This window comes from Chanodichthys erythropterus, chromosome 14 (genome assembly GCF_024489055.1).
Source record: "Chanodichthys erythropterus isolate Z2021 chromosome 14, ASM2448905v1, whole genome shotgun sequence".
NCBI lineage: Eukaryota > Metazoa > Chordata > Actinopteri > Cypriniformes > Xenocyprididae > Chanodichthys > Chanodichthys erythropterus.
Genome location: NC_090234.1, coordinates 33,010,542 through 33,028,882, shown reverse-complemented (window position 1 = coordinate 33,028,882; position 18,341 = coordinate 33,010,542). Strand labels below are relative to the sequence as shown.

The 18,341-nt window shown below is 37.7% G+C and overlaps 1 protein-coding gene across 15 annotated transcripts; it reads right to left on the bottom strand.

Annotated features, from left to right (window-relative positions):
• Positions 1 to 19: 19 nt before the first annotated feature.
• On the bottom strand, positions 20 to 17,584 carry pou2f1b (POU class 2 homeobox 1b). 15 transcript variants are annotated; one of them, XM_067408700.1, is made up of 16 exons: positions 17,474 to 17,519; positions 13,058 to 13,123; positions 12,631 to 12,722; positions 9,898 to 10,104; positions 9,544 to 9,609; positions 8,981 to 9,113; positions 8,806 to 8,897; positions 8,170 to 8,325; positions 7,804 to 7,945; positions 7,340 to 7,485; positions 6,371 to 6,553; positions 6,241 to 6,276; positions 5,881 to 5,986; positions 5,449 to 5,791; positions 5,248 to 5,348; positions 20 to 3,686 (listed from the first exon to the last, which is right to left on the bottom strand). In XM_067408700.1, exons 1-16 carry the CDS (start codon positions 17,517 to 17,519, stop codon positions 3,397 to 3,399), a joined length of 2,205 nt encoding a protein of 734 aa, XP_067264801.1. In that variant the 3' UTR covers positions 20 to 3,396. The 15 variants fall into 15 exon arrangements, with proteins under 15 accessions (XP_067264801.1, XP_067264798.1, XP_067264802.1 ...); XM_067408697.1 differs by having other exon boundaries at positions 7,340 to 7,495; positions 7,805 to 7,945; XM_067408701.1 differs by having other exon boundaries at positions 5,260 to 5,348; positions 7,340 to 7,495; positions 7,805 to 7,945.
• Positions 17,585 to 18,341: the final 757 nt, after the last annotated feature.

The following is an 18,341-nucleotide window of genomic DNA, read 5'->3' as shown; positions in this document are numbered from 1 at the left end:
AAAAAAATCCAAGTCTAGACAATGTACCAATGCAATATTTAAAAATCAACCTTCTTGTCCCATGGAGCAATTTCAGAGCCTTTTTCCACTTTCACAGGTTTTTCTGGATTTTGGTGGACTCTTGATATTTCTATTGCTATTCATTCGTTGAAACACATGATCTGTGTTGAGCCCTAAGAGATCACATCCAAAACAAAGACTCACAAGGTAGGTGAATGAAATGAAGGACACAGACTCCCAAAATCTCAACAGCACTTAAACACAAGGCCCTTAAGATTCTCTTTGGATCGTTAAATGCTTCAATATCGAGAGCTAAAGCAAGTTAGCGCTGCGCTAAAGAGGCTATATTTCTTCATAAAGCCGAACACGATTTCTTGGTCAATGCAAGTTGATAGAATAGGGTTTAAAAGAAATGTCATAGATGGTAAAGTTTGTCAGTAGTGAGTAGTGAAAGTGTGGTCAGCATTGCACTGGCCCACACAGGCACAGCAGCTAGAGAGAAATCGACTTTGGTTCAAGCTTTACATCATGGCTGCATTACATTGGTAGGGAAAAAACAAAACAAAAGAGACCATCCGGCTAAACCCCCTAATTACGTTCTCGCCCCCTTTATAATGGATATTTCAGGCCCAGTGCTGTCCTATATGGCTGTGGATGCCAACCCTGAGCCTGGAGAACCCCCAAACTCTGCACATTTTTGATGTCTCTCTTATTTGACACACCCATTTCTGGTCTTGGAGTCTTTACTAACAAGCTGATAAGTTGTCTGATTAGGGAGATATCTAAAATGTGAAGTGCTGAGGGTACTCCAGGACCAGGATTAGGAACCATCAATGGTTTTCAATCCTAGTCCTGGAGAGCCACAGCTCTGCACATTTTGTACATCTCCCTTATTTAGCAGAGCTCAACTAGGGGTGGCAAAAATGGCATTTTCGGTTTTTGACTGAAAGAGGAAAAACGGCAGAAAATATGAACCAAAAATATATGCCGCCCCATCCCTCAGTGTTCAGCGCTCAGGTTTCATTCTCGCTCTAGCAGTTATAACTGCACAGTGTGACGCTCCACTCATGTACCGCTCATGCTCACCTGAAAAGCAAAGTCCATTCAAATAATGCACCAACATGACATTTCTATGTAGTAGTATACTTGTTTCTGTTTTCAATAGCCCTAATGTGGTGTAACACGGTGTGGTATAGCTGCGCTGGGCAACGCTGGAAAAATAACGCTACCCTCTCGTCCGCTGATCCGCTCACCGTTATGCATTGATCACATACTTTGATAATAAGAGCTTTTTGTAGGACTATTCATTATTTGAACAACTGGTAAAAAAGTAAATGTTAAATCTGTTGCATAGAACTGAATAAAGAATAATATATTGATATTTAATCATATATTTTTTGTCCAATTTTAGTGTTACTTTCAAAAATGTGATTATTTTATTGGCTTGTTTTTTGTTTATATTCAGTATAATTAAAATTATTGAATTTCCTTAAAAAGTCTAATATTAATACAATTTAAAATATAATTTTTAAAAAGCATTTTTGGTGCCATTTTCATTTCGGTGCATCCCTAAACTCAACTGATTGTGTCAGATGGGAAAGACATTCAAAATGTGCAGAGCAGTGGGTCCCCACTGCTCTATTGTACAGCCAGCACACTGGGCCTGGGGGAACGTGAAGTCCCTATGAATTTTAGAGACAGCCCTGATTTCAGATTACAGAGGACTTAATCTGCACCTTGTAACTACAAAAAAGGGAAATATTCAAAAAGCCTGTCAGGTAAGAACACACTTGCATTACTTCCAACACACGCACGTTTACAATTTTCAATTATCTGAACAGAATGGGAAGAAAACTCCCCCCATTTCTCACTCAAAGTCCTCATTAATGACTAGCAGAAGGTACAATCCCAAACCTCAAACCGGTACTTTGCTGTAGTATCACGTCCTACTCTCGACTCTGATCTATTTGGTTAGTTGCACTGACACTACAAAATTGAGGAGGGACAGCCATCTCAAATAAAAGAAAGAAAAAGAACTGTTTTTGTCTTTGGAAAAGATCAAAATATTGCATTATATTTCCTGTGGTCTACCGAGAGCCTTTGCTCATAAATATTTAGGCTTAAACTACGCTACAGTAGCAATATACAGCAACAGGTATAACAAAGATTTTTGGTATATCTTGAAATAGAGGCAATACAAAGACCTCTGAAATAAAGACCTCTTAAAGCGTGACAGAAGTTCTGCTAAAAACCGAGCAGACTGCAGTTCTCAAATCCAGTTTTTTGGTACAGATACTGTGCACAAGTAGAAAATCAAAGACCCTAAAAAAAAAAAAAAAAAACAACCTTGAATATCATCCACCTCAACTTTATCTCGCTTGACCTACACCTTCACAATCAGGTGGTGATACCAAAAGTACATCCCATGTTAGGAAGACCTCGAGGAGGGTTTACCATCCTGATGCTAACGTAAGAGTTGCGAGCTCTCAGTTACTGAAGCTTCAAAGTAGACGGTACTGCTCAGTCACTGTTGCCCACGCTGAACAACTCCTCCTTGACGAATCATCTCATAATTCGTTAAAGCTTTTAAGTATTAACTGAGCCCATGACTGGGTCAGGATTCAGACCCAGACTAGTCTTCTGCTACTGAGTAATCTACGAACTTATACGAAAACAATATTTGAAAGTGTTTCACTAGAAAGAAAGGCCAGTCAAACGATTCCTTAAAGCATTGAAACCGCATCACAGCCGCTTATTACTCCATTTAAAGCCTTGTAACCACAAGTAAGTAAGATATAGGACATAAAGCTAACCCACTGTTTGACAAAAATAAACGATGTGCATCTAAAAAGGAGATGATCCAGGAGGACAGGAACATCTGTAAAGCAAGATCTCCAGTGGAAAGAGAAGAGACCATTGACAGAAGAATATAAGGTGTCCTTTTTCTACGGTGAAGAAAAGGAGGTTACTGTCAGCAGTAAGAAGGTATCATTCAACACAGAGTAAACAAAGTTTTTTGGTTAAAAGCATTTCAGAAGTACCTCTGAAGAAGAGGTATCATGTGAAAATGGGAGAAAGAGTGAGTTCGCGGAAACGAATATGCTTTTGCATCACACAGAGACTTGGCACAATGTCCAGGGAGATTTCTGCTCTCCTGATGCAAGCTCTGTGGTGACGCCAACATTCGCTTATTGTTGATTTGTTTGAAGTCAAACCGTCAATGAGGTCCAAACATTGTGGATTAATGTGTAAAGATATGTGTAAAGTTAGAACATAGAAACTTAAACATTAAAATAACGTTAAAACAACATTAAATCCTTTTTAGTGGGTTTGTTTTTGGTGGTAGCAAGAGATTAAAGAAAGGGGTCTAGAAGAGGAGAGGAGTGGGTTAAGCTTTCACTGGGCCTTAGAGGCTGTGGTGATGGTGGAGGCGGGCATAGTTGCCGTAGTAACAGCGCTCTGGTGGGCATCGGCGGTGATGTGCAGGTTAAGGGCTCCGGCACCCGCAGCCCCTCCCGCAGACACTAGGCTGACAGGGTTACTGGCAAGCAGTGATAAGTTCTGAGGGTTCAGAAAGAGCGGAGCCGTCACAAGGTTAGGGGTACTGCCAGCGCTGGTGTTGGCAAACAGAAAGTTCCCGCTCCCGTCCAGAGATGTAATGGGCAGAGTGCCACTAGATGCCAGAGCTGAAGAGGAAGACAACGAACAATATTATAACTCCAGGTATTGAATCACTGAAACAGAGCAGTGGCCTATATACACTAAATAAATTACTAGAACACAGAGATATAGGAATTTCGACTGATAAGATGGTTCACATCCCTTGCATGTTCATTTCAGAAATATTGTAACTAATTTGTGTATGTTTTCAACTACAGACAAATGTGAAGTTCTTACATTACGTGCTTTTTACTAGGGCTGCCCCTAATAGTCGACTAACCGTTAGTCGACGAGAAGAGGCTTAGTCGATCAAAACTGTATTAGTCATTTGCAGAAAAAAAGAAAAACATCAACAGGAAGTGGTGAAATCACACAGTCTGTGACGGACAGATCGTTAATGGCAGGAAATTCAAACATTCATCGACCTCAAATATGGCTTTACTCACAATAACAACAAAACTTTGTGCTTTTATAAAATAATGAAAAACAGGATGCGCTTTCTGCCGTCTTGGTTTCAAGTGAACTTGAGCGTGTCACAAAAATGAACAGAAACTAAGCATATACTTGCCTCACAGACATAAGAAATATATCTATAGAAAGATTCAAATGTCTACTTTTAAATTAACCGATTAAAATCTAAAACAAATATTTTCAGATAATATAATCTGTATGAAAGTTGCATACAGGCACGTCCACGGAATTATGAATCGGCTTGTCGACTCCATCTCTGCAGCCGAAAACGCACAAGTTTATTAATAAATAATTCAATTGTCAGACAGACAGTCTCCTTCTGTTTTTTCACGCCACATTCATAATCATTACTTTTGCCCATGCACTGTGGCAAGCTTTATGAGTGCGTTTGAGAGCTGATTAAGCTATGTATTATATATAGAAAATTAAAGGCTCATTATTATGATTTATATGGTTTATTAATATAAACGCGCAGTTAGTCAATTAATCTCTTAAATGAACGACTACTAGTCAACTAGAAAAAATCTTTAGTCGAGGGCAGCCCTACATTTTACATTACATGGCATTTCACGTCTGGGTTGGGCGGGGTGCGTCAAGCGCTAATCATTTCAACGCATTATTTTTTCCATAATTAATCACACCAAATTAACATGTTAAATGAACATGTTTTTTCCAACAAAACTACAAAATACTATACCAAATGCACTAAGGTGGTTTGCATTGTATGCAAATACATTGTTTACAATATTTGCCTTGTATGCAAATAAGTAATTTACAGTGTTTGAACTGTATGCAAATATGTTGCATGCAGAAAGCTTTTGAGGGTGTAGACTGACACCAGTGCACTAAAAATATGTTTGTTTTACAAACAGATAACTTATACTGCCATTCAAAAGTTTGGAGTCAGTAGTTTTTGTTTGAATGTTTTTTAAGAAATTAATCCTATTCAGCAAGGATGCATTAAATTGAAAATGTTGTTCTTTTGAACTTTCTATTAATCAAAGACCTCAAACGTTTGAACAGTAGTTTATGTTATTTAAGACATGTTCATCTTGCTTGTGACGCCAAGATTAACAAGCGCATGCAGAGCCAAAATGTAAATACAAGTGTACTTGCCGCTCCACACACCTTGGATTGTGGCCAAGGTGCTGTTGCTCATCAGTGCTGGACTCAAAGCGCTTCCGAGACCACCTGGTGCCAAACTAAGGAGAGCTCCGCTGCACAGGAAACACCAGAAAAAAAAAATGGAATTAACACTAACAAAGATGTCCATTACAAGGTAGGTTAATGAGGTCAAAGAAATAAAAATACACTTACCCAGGAGTGAACTGTGAGGATGCCATGAGCCCAGGATTGAGGCCAGCGGCTGCAGCCATGGCAGCGATGCTGGCGCTGGTGGGCAGCTGGGCGGCTCCTTGCAGAGCAGCCGAGAGGCTGGGTGCCGCCACCATCACCTGCCCAGTGCCCAGAGTGGATGCCAGGGAGGAAGGTGCCTGACTTACTGCCGTCACCGTCTCCTGAGCTGAAGCCTGCTCTGCCGAGGACGTCTGCACTGCGCTGGGGGAAGGGCTGAGCGAAGGAGAGGATGCTGCGGTGGTGACCACAGGTGCAGTGGAGATGACCGATGCAGTGTTAGTAGTAGCTGAGCCAATAGTTGTGCCTGCAGAAAGAAAAGAATGTTTTAAAGATCGTAAGGTGAACAATAGGAAAGTTTCAGGCATTTTTTCAAATCATTTCAGTCTTGCTTACCAGTGAAACCGACATTGGAGACACTAGTGCTGGTGAGAGACATAACTGGGTTTACAGTCATCGTAGTCGGTGTGTTACTGGTCACAAGACTAGCTGTACTCGGTGACTGAAACAGGAGATAGAAATAAGAGGTTTATAATGTGAAAATGGGAGAAAGAGTGAGTTCGCTGAAACGAATATGCTTTTGCATCACACAGAGTCAAGTGCACAATGTCCAGGGAGGTTTCTGCTCTCCTGATGCAAGCTCTGTGGTCACACCAACTTTCGCTTATTGCTGATTTAGTTGAAGTCAAACCGTCAATGAGGTCCAAACATTGTGGATTAATGTGTAAAAGATATATGTGTAAAGTTAGAACATACAAACGTAAACATCACAAGACTGGCTGTACTTGGTGCCTGAAACAGGGGATAGAAGGAAGATGTTTAGCATTATTTTAAGCAGTCAGACCTGTTGGTCTGAATGAAGGGGGGCAGTTTACATGTCACGTACCAGAGGTGTGGTGGGAGGAAAGATTGCTTTGATAGGGGTGCTGGCGATGCTGCCACTGCTGGGCGGGTTGATCCTCTTCTCTTTCTGTCTGCGGTTACAGAACCATACTCGGATCACCTCTTTCTCCATATTGAGCTGGTCTGCGATCATGGTGATCTCCTCAGAGGTAGGTTTTTGGTTCTGCTTGAAAAGGGCAAATGCACAAGAAACGCCCTTACGGCAAAAACAATTCACAAAGACATACAAGTCTGCAGTCTACAGTTTAAGGAGGTAACTATTCAGCAGGAAAATCAAATGTTTATACAAAAGTACATAAATACTGTCACACTACATAAATCATATCTTACAGTTAAAGATGAGACAAAGGCTTTTCAATTTACAGTTTTATATGGCACTATTATTATTCTTAAATAGTAGTAATGATTATCTAAGTTTCATATTACACTTATTATAATGGTAATTATTCAAAAGTACACTAATACAACTCTAAACTAAACAGAAATTGAACAGTAGTAATAATAATTGAATAATAATAATAATAGTACAATGCAAAAAAAATCTGTGTAAGCTGAATTATTGCACTAAAATACTAAACATTATTATTAAAAAAATAATAAGTATAACCTGAATTTCTTATTAACAGTGTGAAGCATACATTTTTATTAAATAAGTACAATAATAATTAAAAATAAATAATTTGATAATGACAAAAATTAATAAGTTTAAATAATGATAGAATAATAATAAATACAATGTAATATACATCTGTGTAAACTGAATTACAGAAAATAATATTTTATTATTATTAAACAATTTAATAAAAACAAAAAATATATATATTTTCTGTAATTGTTCTGTCAAAATTGAATTATCATTGCAATGTGGTCAATGAAAACCGAAGGATGATTTTGCACCATTAAAACTTAAATTGCGGCCCCCAAATAAGCTCTGCTGTGAGATGTCGCTCACCTCCAGAAAGCTCTTTTCTAAGGCCACTCTGATGTTAGTCTCGATGCTGGTCCTTTTCTTGCGGCGGCGGTTCAGGCCCTCCAAGCCCAGCCCAGGCGAGCCAAGAGAGCTGGGACTGGACAGGGCCTGGTCAGACGTCTGGTTCTCTGCACAAACAGCGCGCACAAAAGCACAAAGAGACTGATATAAGCATCTGTGGCAAACAGCAATGCAGACGTGTCTGAAAGCATCAGCTGTACTACTTAGCAACAGTATTCATGTAAAAGATTTGCTTTATATAACAAATCACCGATGCATTCAGAAAAGAGAGCTGAGAGCTGCAGTAGCCTGAGAGGAGCTCCAAAACTAAAGAGGAATGCGACAGGAATCTTCATATCCTTTCTAACATTCTTCATGGTATGTAATGTTATTTTGAGAAAGGAGGGCAAAAGAGAGAAATGGCTCAGAGCAGAGAAAATACATACCTGCATCATTGAGCCATTTTTCAAGCAGAGGCTTCAGTTTGCACATGTTTTTAAAGCTCAGGTTCAAGGCCTCAAAGCGAGAAATGGTGGTTTGGCTGAAGTCATTTCCATAAAGTTTTCCCATGGCAAGGCCAACATCCCCCTGGTAGAAGCAACACAACAGCATAAATTAAATGTTTAAATGGTGAAAATGTCAGGCAGAATTGAATTAAGTCACCTAATGAGTCTCAGTTGAAGGAGAATAAAAATTTAATTTGTCTTTAAAGAATTAGAAATTTGATCTGGATGATTAAACAGTAGAGACTTTTGAATAGTGAAATCAACAACAGACAACACAAACAGTGTGACCAGCGAAGCCCGGTTTACCTGCGTGAAGCCCAGTTTGATGCGTCTCTGTTTGAAGGTCTTGGCAAACTGCTCTAGCTCCTCCAGGTCGCTGGGCTCCTCCAGGCTGGGTGTGTCGATGTGCTTTGGTGTCGATTGGATGGGGGTCGCTGCTATCGTGCGTGTGGGTGTCGCAGGCTGTAAAGTGTAATAATAAAATTATAGACATGGACAAGGATGGTTAGACATTAACATCTGGATTTGATAAAGAAACAATCATGAAAACAGCAATTGTCTAACTCGAATTGTTTTTCTGCCAAGCCCCCCTTTTGTGGAAACAAAATACAAGTATCCAAAAGTGACACTAAAACATTTTTTAAAGATTCCCAATTCAAATAAATGCTGTTCTTTTCTTTAAATATTCTATTAAATCAAAGATTAAACTTTCTGTTCATCAAAGAATCCTGAAAAATGGCAGCACAATTATTTTCAGCATTGATAATAAAAAATATATATTTCTTGAACACCAATTCAGCATATTAGAATGATTTCTGAAGGATATTTTTTCACAAATAAGACCATTAAAATAAAACAAATAACATTCTGGAATTTACTGTGCACTCTCTCTGTTTGGACAGAATAAAAATGGATCCAGTGGGTAAATGGGATATCCCTGACCTGTGTGGCAAGTGTGATGCTTGGCTGGGTCTGCAGGAGGTTGGCTTGGCTTTGAGGTAGTTGTGTTAGAAGGTTCTGGGCTTGCAGGAGACCTGTTTAGTGCAAAAGGAAGAACAAAACAATCAGAGACCGATCATACTGAGGGACAAAGAGATTGAGATGAGACAGGACTCACTCTGCTGGCCCTGTGGCGTCTGCGAGATGATAAACTGCGCGGGCTGCAGCTGTGTTGCGATGGGGTGGCCCGGCTGGACCAGCACAAACTGCTGCAGGTTGAGGTTCTGCTGCTGTTGCAGCTGCTGTAACTGCTGAATTGTTCAACACGAACACACATAGTGAGAAGAAAGTTAGTATGCGTCACTATTCCAGAGTGCACCAGTGCAGCTTTGACTGCCTTGACAACCTCATCAATCACAATGAATCTGACAGTAAAGAGGTTTTAGATTTCATTTGAAAAAAATACATTGCTGTTGCCATGACAACCAGCAAAGTAAAACATTTAAGCATATGATATACAGTTTTCTGCAAACTTTTCCTCCTCTTTGCATATTTAAAAGTGTTTAAATTTTGAAATTTATTTGGGGTACTTGATTCTCCAAATACTTCAGATGCTGAAGTAAGAGGTGGAGGACATGGATTTTGTTATTGCAAAATATAAACCCCTATAAAAGCCAAATCTTTAAAACTTCATTTTGTTGTAAATGCCATAATATTAATGTTAATTAAAATACACTTCACTTTAACACTTGAGACATCCCCTGGATAGGTGAAAATACCGCCAGAGCAAATCCTTAGTGTTGAGCTCTGTGAATTACAGTCAGTGTGAAATAATTATTTGTAATTAAATGTAATGTAGTTAAATTAGTAATAACATTCTAAAAGCTTTTTCGTTAATGTCTGCAATCAGTTTTGCTGTTACTGAAATGCCATTTATTGAAATGAAAACATCATATTGAAAGAATGAGGCTTCTACAGTGAAATGAAAAGCATTAGAAAATTCAGCCCTAGGCAAAAACACTGAATAAACCATGTGGATAATTTGCGTCAAACTTCAAAAATAAAATGTTCATTATAGTTTCAAATATAACAAACCCATTTCAGGGCTGGATGAAAATGTGGCTCTCTTACAGGTGTGATCTGAATGGGTTGAGAGAGGGTGATGGGGGTGGCAGCGGAGGCAGAGATGCTGGCTCCTGTAGTGCTACTCTGCTGGCCGGCTGAATGCTGCACCGCTGCTGCCAGGAGCTGAGCCTGAGCCTGCTGCAACAATAACTGCTGCTGCGCTGGAGTCAAAGTCAACTGGAAAAAAAAAAAGACAAGACAAGAAATGAAGACAGGAATTCATTTAATCTCTAACGACCACATTTTTCACTAGGCCCACACAAAATTCTGCAGATTTCCATAGAATTCTCAAGGTGGAAATTAACCCATTATTCATAAAGCTTTACACCAACCTCAGCAGATGCAGGTGTTTTTAGTTGCCATTGGTGAAATGAGATACTTACAATTAACAATGATTAATAATTAGGGCTGTCAGCTATTCAAATTTTAAATCTAATTAATTATAAGATATGCTGATTGTTTAATCATATATTGATTGAGAAATTTGCTTTAGAATGAAATATTTTGATTTAACCAAGAATTTTACACATTAACTTTTAAGGCTACAATGTGGCCATAACCTTTTTTTTTTTGAGAAGCTGCATCTGAAGTGCCATTTAGGTACATTTCGACAAAATATATATTGAAACTCAGAGGTGGCATGAATATGAATGAAAAATGAAATGAATATTAAACTACCCGTAGTTGGCGGCAAGTCACTGTCTTTATGAGTGAGTCATTCATTCAACCAATTTATTCAAACAACTGACTCATTCAGGACCAAAACAAGTGGCTTTCTTTATGAATGGGTCACTGAATCATTGGCTCACTCAATTCGCTAAAAACCACGGATTCATTCACTAATGAAAGACTGCTCAACAGTTCTTCTGTAGCTTTGTTTAGAACTATTTCTATTGGCAAAACTATTTTTAAAGGCATTCTAAGGCATTCATCACACAGTCAATCATTGCCCTGCATCAAGTTTGTAACTAAACTTAATTTAATGCAAGATCTGGGCAATACAGGTCTGGGCTTGGGGTGTGTGTTAAAAGAATGAATAATTCATTTTAACATTTTATTTTTTCCATAGTTAATCACAACAAATGAATGGGCTAAACTGACATCCCTATTAATAATATATAGGGGGTTCATACAGATAAAGTGAGTAGTAATTGGCTGATCATGCGATCTTAACATGTCTGATATATGATATATATTTTGTGCTATTGACTAGTTAGTGTCAATCTAAAGGTGATTGTTCAAGACCCAAAAATGGCCTCTAACACTTCAGAAAAGTAAAAGCAAGGACTGGGAAAACACACCCTAAAGTCTGGAGGTCAGTTTTGGTGGGGTCAGTTTGTGGCCCATAATGAATTATTCTGGAAGGTGGTGTGTTCTATGGCTTGAATCCAGAATTAAAAATCCAATTCATTTTCACCACAGAGAAATAGATTTTTAACAATAACTAATAAACTTTTAAAGACATACCTACAATGCGCTAGGTTAATCGATGGTATTTGCTTTTGTTGAAAATGTTGGCCCACATTATTTCAACTTGGTTTTTTTTTTAAATAATAATGTTTAACAGCAGAATCCTTGATGAAAAACTACATTACCCATGATTCTGCAAAGAAATCTCCACCATTCAGAGAATCGCAACAAGCAAATCGCACCAAAAGTACACGAGCGCACAAAGCAATGTGCATGACGTAATACAGCAAGTCTCCCTTTGCTCGCAAACTTATTTCTCCATAGCTTTTAATTTCAATTTTGTTATTCACAATGCTTCATAGGATTGTACTTCTTTTGCCTCATGAAGCCATTAAGCATATTAAGTAGTCTTGTATTTTTTTTACCTTTGTATTTTTGTCTGATTTTTAAGACTTTTTTTGCTACAAAAAAGTTTGTAATGCTATGATTCACCTTATAGGTTTGATTTGTGTCTTATAACTCTTTAATAAAGACTTTTTAAAAATATGTATGGGAAAAAATTAGTGGGAAAAATACTTACGGAACCAAGGCCACTAACAAAAAAAACAGATGGGGCACTGTTGCACTCTATTGCACAATGTGGGTCATGCTTTTTTCCTGGTTTAAATGTTCCAGTTTTATAGCAGAAACAAATAAGGACTAATAAAGAGGGCTTTTTTTCTCCCCATGCTCAATCTATGTGGAAGTGGGGTCAGAGAATGCAAATCTAGATGAAGACCATTCCGAAATTCCCTTGCAAAAATGTGTGTTTTGTTCGATGCTCATGTATGGTGATATAAATATACCGCAGCCTTCTGAGACTTCAAGCGGAGAGCAGAGCGGGTATGCTAATTAACGAAACGGTTATGCAGTACATGTAAATTCTGCATAGATTTGCATATTCTCAACCATCTGTTTCCGAGCAACTGCAGAGCAGCTAATTAGCATATGGGGCCCAATAATTTCCCCTGTAACCAGGAGATAAAACATTGTGCTTTTAATTTCTAATTTTCAGAGTTGTGACAAATCTCACACATTATATTCAAACAGGCACAACAATACATGACATCAGGTGGAAAGCCTCAGCAGTCACTCTGAGACATGATAATCACCTACGCAGGTCAAGACAGTGGCAGTATAGTGACTCAGACACACAAGAACTATGTCCCTGGGGACATCTTTAAATTCCTATAGCTCTTTCATCCATGACACAGACCACAAATGTGTGTGTGCTCTCAGAGAAAAAGATCATACCTGTTGGAGCAAGGCCTGTGCATGTGCGTTGGTGATTGCGCTTGTTGTTTGCACAGTCTGCCTCTGAAAGTCCAGTCCATTTGTTTGGGCACCTGGAAGAAGAAAAGCAGTCAATGCCACAATAGATCAGACGCACACAAAAAGTCTTTTCAGCCAAGTTATTCAGCTCCATGGCCTTTCTTATTTCAAAACTTCTGATGGTGATATATATTGAGAGACATTGTCCTGATCGCTCTACCTCAGTCAAAGCTGCACAAGCGACCCTTTTGAACTTGAACTGTGAACTGATAGTCTTTCACTCACTTATGAAAACGTAAAAGAAAGCTGTGTTGGAAGGATCAGGTCAAAAGATCTTAGCAAATACATGAAAGCCACAATATGCAAGCCAGACATCTCCAAAGAGCCAATGGTTCCTTGGGTAACTTACCAGTGTTTTCGTCCCCGCTCTCCATTGCACATTTACTTGTTTCCGATGGATTACTCATTCTAGAATCTACAACAGACAGAGGAAGACCGGACTTTCAGTTTCTCAAAGACCAATAATTCAGTGACTATTGAAAGTGAGACGGCATCCTCAACATTTAAAAAAAATAAATTAATTCCCATTTTTTAATTCAAACCATATGACCCAATAATTATTTTTTTTTTTAAGTGAACATTTAAACACTTTTAAAAAATCCTAGCGTTGAGTAGTAGACATTTTTCATTTGTTAATTACACCATTTTGATTTGCAAACCAAACATGTCTACTACTCAACCCCAAATAGTACAGCATCACTATACGAGCAAACAGACCTTAAAATGTTGTCGCTGTCTGTAAACATCACTCACCAGCAGCGTCTGCACCTGCCTTCTCAAGCGTCTCTACGAGCATCACAACAAACTTAGCGCCCCTTTCACAGACAACCCTCAAAGGCAAAGAAGTCTCTGTTTAACTAAACGGTTTGGAGTGGAAAAGCAACACGCGTGCAGAGCACAGCTAAGCTTCGCCGAAACTGTGGCTGCTTTTTCTCTCAGTCTCTCCGGCTTGCTTGATTTGCTCTCTCTCTCACTCTCCCTGTGCCATGATTGTCATAACAACTAGAGTGTGAAGAAGTTCGTTTTCATTCTGGAACAAAACAGAAGCGGAGCGGCTGCCAGCGCCGTAATAACGCATAATCAGTATGCAGCTGATTAAAGCCATATGCAAATCTCTCTCACTTCATTAGACGAGCAACACTTTGAAGTCCTGCAAGCAATTCATTTTGCACGGCGCTCTGAGAGCTTTCTCCCTAATTTAAATGTTCATAAATATTTATCATCTCATTAGCATATTAATTGGATCGCTTTGGAGGGAAAAAGAGGAATGGAAAAAAAAAGTCCAGAGTGTCAATGCACAAGCCCAATTAACTACGGAGTGCTGGTTGAATTAGGTGAAACAGGTGAGCTTTCAGTCAATGCGATCAAAGCGCACAAACCAGCGAGGTCTGTATCTGGACATAAAGACAGCAGGTTGCTTTTAGAAGTGTTTCTTACACATTTTAAGCACCAGAGGTTGCGGATGGAGCTGTTCTGGAAGTAAATTACTTGCCATTCTCCACTATCCTATTCACACAGCCCCCTGTGGCCCAAACACTTCACGGATCAAATTCTGTGACTTCTGTAACCGTATTGTCTGGAAAAAGAACATGAAGTCTGCTTTGCATATCCAGATTAACTGTGCACCTCATTAACTGATATTTTCAGAGCTCGGCCTAATTACAACAACAGATTTACATATCAGAACAAAGATCTTACAGAGTAAGCATACTGAAATCAGCCGATCCAAAAGGAACTTTTGCAGACACTTAAAATACTTTTTCAGACTGCTAAAATTTACTCAAACAAAAGCAGAATAACAAGACTGACAAGACTAGCATTATCCAACTAAACAGTTACTTTTATAGGTTATATTTGTTAATTTTCCTTTAGCAAATAACTTTTTATCCAAAGGCATTCTTGCATGAAAAATATGCAACAACTCAGTTAAAAGGCGAACTAACCTGGAGAGCAATATTCAAATATGCAGAAAAAAAAGATTATGCAAATATTATACTTTTAAAACAGGCTTTTGGAGCATTTTATGAAAAAGATGACTGAATGCAGCAAATAATTTTAACATTTCATTATGAGCAAGCACAAACAAATATCATATTCAAATTATATATTAGAAAACATTACATTTGAATTTCAGAGATGAACTGATGAATCACTAACGACGCTTGATAATATGAGACTATTCACAGACCACAATTTTCACTCATGTATTGTCATCGAAAACCTTTAACAGGACAACAAGGCACAAAAAAACATGACACTCCAATTTGGATTGTTCGACAATTCCCAAAGGCTGGCAAAAAACAAATCTCACTTGATTTTAGGTCTATAATCATTTTAATTAACAGACTTTTAGCCTGCAGTGTTTCTGCATGTTCATATTATCAAAGCATGAAGAAAAGCACAAGAAAAATATATAGACAGATGGTCAAAAAGAGATGCAAAATGCCATGAAGTTTCACTACTACATTTGAAAAGAGTCAGTTACAACTAAAATAAAACTAAGAATTTATGTGGGTAATTTACACTTTAGGTATGAGCTGTGGATACAGGAAACAAACAAGTTATGGCATGCCATTGCTTCTCTAGGCCCTACACATAGAGTGAAACTGTTATCAGTTTAAAAGCAGGATCTATTACACCTGACTCCATGACATGTCCAAAAGCAGATGGTTATATGCAATTTAAATTGTAAACCAAATAATTCCCATGTATCAAAAAAATCCATATTAGAATTAATTAAGGCTGATGGGGTAAATTACAAAAGCAAACGCACATTTGTTTCTCCTATTTTCTCTTGTTGTGAGACACCAGGGTGATAGAAGTTTACAAATTATTCAACAGTTAGCTCTGGTCTAACTTGATTGGCAAAGACGTTTTTTTACCTTAAATGTAAGATACTCATGCATTAATTAATGGAACAACTGTATAAAGAAATGCTGTATTACCCACCCGGCTTATGTCCAAAATCTTGAAACCCAGATATGCGTCATCCAGTGTTATTGTTAACTAACTATTAAAAATAATTTTTGGTAATTGAAATGAAGCTGAAATAAAATATTACATTAAAAAATAGATGAAAAAATAAAGCAGAAGGAATAAAATTACTAAAACTGAAATAAAAATAAAGGCGAAATAAATTATTAAAATTATAAAAATGACAAAAATAACAAAATTACTAAAACTTAAATTAAAATGAAAGCTAATTCAGATGTTAAAAAAAAATAAAATAATCGCATACAAATAATATTAATAAAATAATGTTGTAATTAGGTTATCACTACACCAAAATGTTATAAACTGAAGACAAAATCTTTCAGACTTCATAATATCTCCGCAAAACAATTGACTAAATTCAACTGACAACTATTATACATATATCCAACTTTACCAATATAAAATGATATTTACTATAAAGCAAATCCGGTTGATCTTTTATAGTTGTCAGCAAATGTAAACTAGCCTATATTCCCCAACTTTAAAGTGCAAAATGTGGACTATAAGATATTACAAACATTAAGAATTTTACCAAAGCAGTTTTGTAAAGTATTTTGAAAAGTGCTTTACAAACATTTCTTGACTTGACACTCCTAACTGTGCGTTCGTTTTGAACATCAGCTCAACTGTGATTACTTGTATTTACACTCACGATTGAGTGTTATCTTGATGTAAGCATTTTGACAACTAAAAGCACTAAAGGCTATTTGTGATAAGACAGAAAAAGGGAAAAAAATATATATAAATTTTTTTTTTTTACTTTTTTGCTGTTCAGACAGTGAAACACAGTAAATAAATACAAATAAGCATAACAAACTAAATACACAAGCATACAGCTGCTGGAACAATAGTGGAGAAGCTGGGCTCTATATGAGGATTACCTATTAGACTAGCAAATAAAGCTGGCATAATGCCTGCATACATCTCTCTGAGCAGCCCGACTGATACAATGTTACAGACACACTGGCTTTGCTGCAAAGTATCAATTTGTCACAACTGTCCTGGATACATTGTATCAATCGCCGTCAGAGTTCCATTTTGGCACGTTCCACCATCCTTCGACAATGAAATGGATTCATTCTGATAGAATACGCTGAACAGCGCATTCTGATCTCTAGAAGGCCCACATGAATAACATAACAGGGCTACACGCCTGCAATGGGCACAAAAGGCAAGAGAATGGGCATTAAAAAAAATCACGTCGTGTCCTAACTGTACACCAAGCAAGTATCAGCTGCTCTGTTCTTTCATATTTTCACCGTAAACACGTTGCGCAGACGCCGGCTGATTGCGAGCGAATGAATATTCAAAGCTTTATATGTGGGATTGGCTCACGGCACAATACAGCAACACAAAGCCGCTGGAGTAGCATTAGCCGCCTAGCATGCACACAGCAGCCTTTAGTTAAAATTAACTGTAATATTCTTACAACCTCTGACCGGGGACAGTGCAAAACCCAGCGAGCTGTCGCCGATTATGACTAATAAAATATGCAAAGCGGCGTTTGCTCAGCGGCGGTATGAATATGTAACGCGACTGCTCTAATCACACAAAGGAGGCATTTTTCCTTTAATTTGCCGTCGCACTGCATCGCCAGTTTCACCGTCGCACAGACAGAGAATTATTCCCCGATACGTTTATTTAAAGGGTGCATATGACTGCAACATCAGTCTCGAGTATTTTGTTTACGTTTTCTCTTCCGCGCTTTTCTGGGTTGAGAGAAAGAGTGTTTGAATATGAATATGAATATGTAAAATGCAGTAATGATTACCTGGTCCTGAACTCTCATCTTGACTCGCTGCTCCTCCGTCCGCCATTTTGAATATTTAAGCCCAAATCCTCAAAACACAATACAGCGGCTCACCGATGCACTCACCCACAGCATCAGCCTGGCAGATCTGAGAGTTCCCATCAGTGCGTTTGAAACCAGAACCACCCCCCAAAAGACACGGACATCATCACTGTCATCAACCATAATTACACTTTTAACTTCTTTTTAAAAACTTGCATGCGTTGTATTGTGCAAAAGAACAAGGGAAATTGATAAAATATTTGTTATATGAACACTGAAGTGAAATGAAAGTAATAAATAAATGTTTAAAATATATGTTACATGGAAATGTACTAAAATTAAAATGAAACAACAAAGAAATGGACAGGCCTATATTACAATATTACAACAAGTCATTGCAAATGCATTTGTCTATAGGGAAAAGATTATTGCAGACATGTGACTTCAACGGTTCACAGTTCAGTGATAACTGGAAATTAATTTTAGATAAAAAAAAAAATCTTAGATATTTTATAAAAACTGTATTATTCAACTATAGCCTATGTACATAGACAGTGTACATCTTGTAGCCTAAGTTCATTTATAACAAAATAATATAACAAATAAAGTCAAATGTGACTGTAAACAAACACATTGACTGTAATGAAAATAAAACCTTAAAAAAAATGTTATATTTATAAAAGCAATTCTCTCTCTCTCTCTCTCTCTCTCTCTCTCTCTCTCTCTCTCTCTCTCTCTATATATATATATATATATATTTATATATATAATTTTTTTTACAATGTCATAAATGATTGATGATAACATGATTCCAATAACAAAAAAAATAATATTTATAATAGATTCT

Excerpts from the sequence above, each read along its gene's own strand:
- pou2f1b (XM_067408697.1), bottom strand. The coding sequence starts at position 17,519 with ATGGCGGACGGAGGAGCAGCGAGTCAAGATGAGAGTTCAGGACCAG. Across the intron at positions 13,124-17,473 it reads AGATGAGAGTTCAGGACCAG|ATTCTAGAATGAGTAATCCA; the intron begins GTAATCATTACT and ends TGTCTGTTGTAG. Across the intron at positions 9,114-9,543 it reads GGGATGTCTCAAGTGTTAAA|CAGTTACAGCAGCTGCAACA; the intron begins GTGAAGTGTATT and ends TGAACAATTCAG.